The sequence below is a fragment of the Lolium rigidum genome, chromosome 7 (assembly GCF_022539505.1).
Source record: "Lolium rigidum isolate FL_2022 chromosome 7, APGP_CSIRO_Lrig_0.1, whole genome shotgun sequence".
Lineage (NCBI taxonomy): Eukaryota > Viridiplantae > Streptophyta > Magnoliopsida > Poales > Poaceae > Lolium > Lolium rigidum.
The window spans coordinates 232074004-232080553 of NC_061514.1; the positions used below are offsets into that span (position 1 = coordinate 232074004).

At 41.8% G+C, this 6550-nt stretch overlaps 1 protein-coding gene across 1 annotated transcript; it reads left to right on the forward strand.

Annotated features, from left to right (window-relative positions):
* Positions 1–311: 311 nt before the first annotated feature.
* Positions 312–6005, forward strand: LOC124674505 (mannose-P-dolichol utilization defect 1 protein homolog 2-like). Its single transcript, XM_047210550.1, has 8 exons — positions 312–626; positions 3904–4057; positions 4181–4253; positions 4420–4486; positions 4581–4640; positions 4848–4908; positions 5201–5242; positions 5614–6005. The coding sequence occupies exons 1-8, from the start codon at positions 447–449 to the stop codon at positions 5715–5717; spliced, it is 741 nt and encodes a 246-aa protein (XP_047066506.1). The 5' UTR covers positions 312–446; the 3' UTR covers positions 5718–6005.
* The last annotated feature ends 545 nt before the right edge of the window (positions 6006–6550 follow it).

A 6550-nucleotide genomic window follows, 5' to 3' on the forward strand; every position in this document is an offset into this window, starting at 1 on the left:
TAGGGTTTGTACTCCCATAGTCCCATGGAGTACATGATAGTATAATAGTATATCATGGTATATGCTTTTTTAGGGGATAATATGGGTCAATCGATATTCTACAAAAGAGAAACGAAACTATCTATATCTAAATAAAGTTATGTCAATTATTTTGGAACAAATTGAGTACATGTGATATAGTATAATAGTATATCCTGGTATATAATACTATGGGTTAGTCGATTCTACAAAAGAAAAACGAAATTCAATGGGCCAGTCAAAGTCGTGGGTGATTTCAGCCCAATTGAGGGCATCGCTGTTCCTCCTCCTCTGCACGCCAACTCTCTCTCTATCCTGCGCGGCCAGGGGACACGGAGAAGCAACGCCGTGGGGAAACAGCAACGCCGTCGGAGTCCAGACGCCATTGACGTACAAGAGGTGAGCGACTTGAGAAATTGGAGATTCGCATGGTGATGAAGGTGAATCTGGGGACGATGGAGCTGGAGATCCTGGGCATGAACTTCGGCTGCGTCCTGTCGGCGCTCTCGGATGCCAAGATCCCGGAGAAAGAATGCCTTCTCCCGCTCGTTTCCAAGCTCCTCGGCTACTGCATCGTTGCCGCCTCCACCACCGTCAAGCTCCCGCAGGTTCGTTACTGCCTTTTATCGCCTGGCCCAATTAGGTAGCTTTCCCTGGATTTCTCGAGATTACAACATTTGTCACCCGTAGATAGTTGTGCCATATGAATCCAAAGATGCGCGTTCTGTGTGTGCCTGTTCTGATCTGTGAGCTCGTCTGGTGGTGAGTGGGCGTGAGGGGGATTTCATCTTCTTTACGTGAGCATGGCGTGCGGAATTGTGCATAAAAGGCTGTTTGTTTGGTTGCCTAGCTTGGCCGCGACCTTTGCACGGCATGCCGAGATCCCTGTGCGAAATTTTGCATAAAACCAGAGAATCGAGAAGCCACCAGCGAAATTCTTTGTTTGTTTGCTTGCTGAGTGACTGCGTGATCCTTGTGATTGTTTATCTGTAGGGCATGGAAGTCTGCAATTTCTTCCTTGCCCATGAGAAATACAAGTCTCCCAGCTCACAGGCATTTGCAATTCTCGCTTCTCAGCCCCTTGCTTGAATCTAGAACTTCATTGCCGAACATGATATCTGGGTTCCCCATGCTTTGTTCTGTCACCACCATTAGTACAGCCCAATCTTGGCCAGTTCACAGAAAAACATGCCCTACAATCCCTACAGCTCCCATCCTAAAACTTTCAAAGAAACCCTCATCCTTGATGATGGCTTGTTGCGTACGGAAACCTTCGACAGGAACCTGCTCGCTGCCAGGTTTCCAAAGTTTTGAGACTTTGGACATGAACAATGGAAGCAGATCAGCCACTGGGACAACAGTGAAAATATTGGGCATGGACATAGGTTACATCCTGTCAGCATCGCTGGGTACAAAGATCCCTCCCAAGGACTCCCTACTACCGCTCTTGTCAACGGTCCTTGGGTACTTCATGATCGCTACATCCACTGTCACCAAGATCCCTCAGGTGCCTGTATCTATTGTCATGAATTAAGAACTAGTTTGGGTTGTGCAGGCGTTTGCTTCTTCACCTCTTCCCATGGCAGGGTTTGATTTTTTTTACGTGTTGTATACTTATGCCTAATTTTGGAAATTAATTAAAAGATGGAAGGCTATCCGAGTTTTTGTTTGTCGTTTTGTTGTCGCCAACGATTGCAATGGAAAGGATAAGTCACAGAACCATGCATTGAGGAGGAATCGACAAAATGGGTTTTTTGTTTATGAGTATTGCATAGCACGGTTTGTTACAATAGCAGAAAGGGTTCCAGAATTTTTGGCACTTCATTGTAGACTGGTAGTGACCTGCTTAATAGATTTTTTTATGCTTATTTAATCAATTAATGTATTGAGATAATCAGGCAACCAGTGTTGTAAGTATCATGTAGGAGTGTAGTAATGGAAAGTGCATGCTGCTGAACTGCTGATATAGTGGGTGTGACATGCTCCGCTGTATTTGCAAACCTTTAAAGTTAGTCGATCAATCTTATAAATTAGGATTGCAGTATATAAAAGCCTGTGGAAGTATGAGGCCTATCTATTGCCAAATTTTCAACCTCTCATGAAGATGGTAAACACAATAGCATCTCACGTAGTGGATATTACGCTGAACCCGTGGACCTCTAAAGCACTTCTTCAGCCGTGGAGGGGTTGTTGCACAACAGAGGCAGAGGAAGAAGTAACGTGGGAGGGATAATAGATCTGTTTCTGCTTCCCTTAAGGAGCTAGAGGTTGGCATTATACAGCCAACGTACATGACTTGAGGTCCTAACAAACATGGAAAGGACTAAGCTAACTTGGAAAGTAACTCTAGAGATAAGATCCTATATTATTAAAAGGATAGATATTGATTCTCTTTCCCATCTATGTGCTGCAAGCTGAAGCCCTCATGTGACATTTCTCCCCCCTGGTGAGTCAGCTCGTCATCGAGCTGATAAGCTGGATAAGGCTGCTAGAAATCAGCCATTATCAGTTGCATTGTCATCATCGAGGACTGGATCTACCGCCATCATATATAACTTCTTGCAGCGGTGACCTGGAGCAAACTGCTCCTCACAGTTGAAACATAGGCCCTGAGCTTGGCAGGTTACCATCTTTGCCTGGGATAGCATGCACCGTTGGTGCCCAGCTCATGCGGCAGCCACTCCTCGTGGTAGGTGAGCCGGAGCAGGGAGGACGTCAGCGTCCAGAAGCAGACCATTGGCAGCTCTCACAGCTGGTTCTGGAGCTGGGGGTATCCAGTTTTCCTGGCGTTCACAACTGCACGCCGAACTCATTGCCTCCAGGAGAGAAGTTGACCGCCACATCTCCACATTGAGTGTGATAGGCTCCTGGAGAGTAGTGTTGTAAATCATCACCTGCTGGGCAGCTGGTAGACGCAGCGCACGACCAAGTAGGGCATTGTATGGCTTGTTGAAGTCTGCCACCAGGCACTTGCACTTGAGGGAGATGAGCTTGCCAAGGGTGTTGCTGCAGGAAGGTGGACCACATCGGGTATTAACCAACGCGGTAAAAGCTGGTGCCATGGCGGTTGGCCGTAGACATCCTTGTCCTGGCCATACCACTGCTGGGAGTCACGTCACCACGAGATGGAAGGAGGCAATACCCACCTTCTCAGCTTCCGCTGTCTGCTGTGCGTCAAAGAAGAGATTGCAGTTGTCTTCTCACGTGAGGGTTTCAGCTAGCAGCGCATAGATGGGAAAAAGAATCAATCTCTATTGTTTTAATTAAATATGATCTCATCTCAATAGTTAGTTTTTGAGTTTTTTTAGTCCTTTCCATGTTTGTTAGGATTTTGGCCTCAGGCCTCAAGTCATGTACGTTGGGTATATAATGCCAACCTCTAGCTCCTTAAGGAAAGCAGAAAATAAACAGATCTATTATCCCTCCCACTTTACTACTTCCCCTGCAGCTGTTGTGCGGCAATCCCTCCATAGCTGGAGTTGCGCCTTAGAGGTCCGCGGGTTCGGCATAATATCCACTACGTGGCAACTTGATAACTCTCCCACCATTTCTTCCAGCAGCGACTTAGAGATTGATTCTCTTTCTCATCTATGTGCTGCTAGCTGAAGCCCTCGCGTGGCAAACATGATCTGTGGTCTTCGTAAGATTAGGTTATTTAAGATCAAATGTTGGAAAAAAGTAGCGTATAGGATCACATTATCACATCCATGACTTACTGAATGATCTGCACCTGGATGTTTCCTAAATTGCATCTATAATTACAATAAAATGTAGAACATGATTCAGTTGCAAAAGTTGTTCCGGTGATCATTTTTGTGAATTCTTGCTTCTATAGACAGCCTTCTCTTTTTTGATGTTTACTTAATATGGTGCTTTTTGTTGCAGATACTGAAGATTTTAAAACATGGAAGTGTTAGAGGACTTAGTGTTGCATCCTTTGAGCTTGAGCTCATTGGCTACACAATTGCTCTGGCATATTGTATTCATAAAGGACTGCCCTTTTCAGCTTATGGAGAGCTAGCTTTTCTGTTGATCCAAGGTTTGTCTTTGACCTAATGGTTTAAGTTGAGAGTAGTGAAATATCATTACTATCTTTTCTGTTGATAAAGCTGCATAGAAAATATTCAGCGATATTTATAACCAATGTCTGTTTTGCTTGCAGCAATAATCTTAATTGCAATCATTTACTATTACTCGCCACCGATGGGAAGCAAAACATGGATAAAAGCTTTGGTGTATCCTTTTTCCACGAATTTATTATTAAAAATATTAGGTATCGCAACAAGTATATGCTAACGCAAATGGAATTCTTTTGGCAAATCAGTTGAATTTAATAACTTTATGCTGATTTTATTAGTTAATTATTTATGCTACCTGCTTTCCCTAACAGTGGTTGTTCAGATATTGTGGATTAGCTCCGATTGTTTTGGCTGGAAAAATTGATCCAGGTCTTTTTGAACTCCTTTATGTAAGTAGCAAATGGAATTTTCTGTCGTGTAACACTTTTAACTTTTTTTTGTATGAGCTCATCTTTTGATCTTGGAGCTAAATATATTTTGCAGGCTTCACAGCACGCCATCTTCTTTTGTGCCAGAGTACCGCAGATATGGAAAAATTTCACAGTACGTTGTTTATTTTCTGTTACATCCTACAACTCCAAGCTATATATGCTTCTTTTTTTGTAGCAAGTTGGTTTTTATCAGCAGGATAAATGACATCACATATGTTGTGACTAGCACTTTATTGTACCCTTTTAGTAAACTATTTCCAAACCTTCTTTTATGTGACGAGATGTATTTTACTATAAATCTGTTGTTGGTGTTATGCAGAATAAGAGCACTGGCGAGCTAAGCTTCCTGACTTGTTTCATGAATTTTGCTGGTTCCCTTGGTAAGTTTGAATAGTTTGGCAAGAAGTTTTGAAGCAATCATTTTTTGAGTTGCAGTTCTTTTTCATTATGATATTACTTGCTGTGAAACTAAAATAGTATTAGCATCGTTGAATTTTGTAATACTGAATACTCCAACTAAGATGATTGATGACTCAAACCATTCATATTCTTATTTGGCAAAGTACTTTTGGCCTTTGGTTATTGTTTTCTTTCATTGAGTTTTATTTTAAGTTTCTCCTTATATATATCGTTGAAAGCTGGCTAATTATTTAATGCTCCTTTCTGATGCAGTAAGAGTTTTTACCAGTATCCAGGAGAAGACTCCATTAAGTGGTATCCTTTGGTTCTGATTAGAGCTCATTACTTTACTCTGATGTAGCTGTTTTATTTGCTTCTTGACAAGCTAACCGTTTTATGTACATTATTTGCAATATGCTTTATTTCCCCTTATACATGATTAGTGAACGTATTGAGTTTTCATACTGATTTGCTCATTCAAAATCCTGTTAGTTTGAGTTTATCTGGAAGATACGTAGCTCGAGTCTTTTTGAAAGAATATGGTATTAGTAATCAATAATCACTTAATCAGTGACACCTACGTACATACAATCAATAATGTACATACAATTAATAATCAGTGCTGTCTATTCGATGTATTTGCTTTCTTATTGCTGTACTCCTGTGGACCCTTGACTCCTGGAAAGTTCTTATGGGCTCTGTAATTGGCATCGCGACAAATGGTACAATCTTGAGTCAGATAATTATGTACCAAAAGCCTGTGCCGAAGAAAGAGAAGAAAGAAGATTAAGCAGAACAGGAGGTTCTTTCTTTCTGGTTTACAATTTTGCTCCTGGTCTATTGTTGGAGCAACATGCGCCACTACATGAACTTACCTACAGACCCTACGCAATGACAGAAACAGTAGGCGGAAAAATTATGCAGACTTGTGTGATGATGAAAGCAATAGGAAGTATACGCAGGACATGCTATCGATATTCCTTGGTTTGTAATCTTTGCAAGCGTAGTAATGACTGTTGGTGTAGTTTCACTTGATGTTTTAGTTGCACTGTTCGATTGTTCGATGATAGAAAAAAGAATCGACATCCATTGTTTATATGCTGCTCAATGTTTGAAATCAGTTTGTTGTTTTTAGTAATTCTCCTTAATCCACCGTACCAATTGTTTGGTCATGATTAAATATTTGGTCTAGGGTTGTATTGTTGCCAATTATTGGGCAATGCCATCTACTCTGTCAATTATAGTTTATTTTTCGTAAGTTTTACTAACAAAATTTGGCAATGTGATGAGGTAACCAAAGTTTATGCTAGGACAGGCTTGTGCTCAAACCGAGCAAACCTTGGAGGCGCCGGTGAACCACTCCCCCAGCTTAACTCCAATCCAAGCCATTCCTACCTTCTCCCTGATTCATTTTCTATGACAATCTATTCATGAAATCTTTGAATGTCTCAATGCGGAGTGGCTCGCGACTTTATGTTTATAAATGGTAAAGAAAAGGTGGTTTGGATCTACTCATCGATGAGGTGGGCTACCTGGAGGGAAGGAGAGCTTCGTTTCATGACTTGCGTCGTGTCACATTGAAACAGATTTGAGTGGGTGATGTGTATGTGTGTGCAGACGATT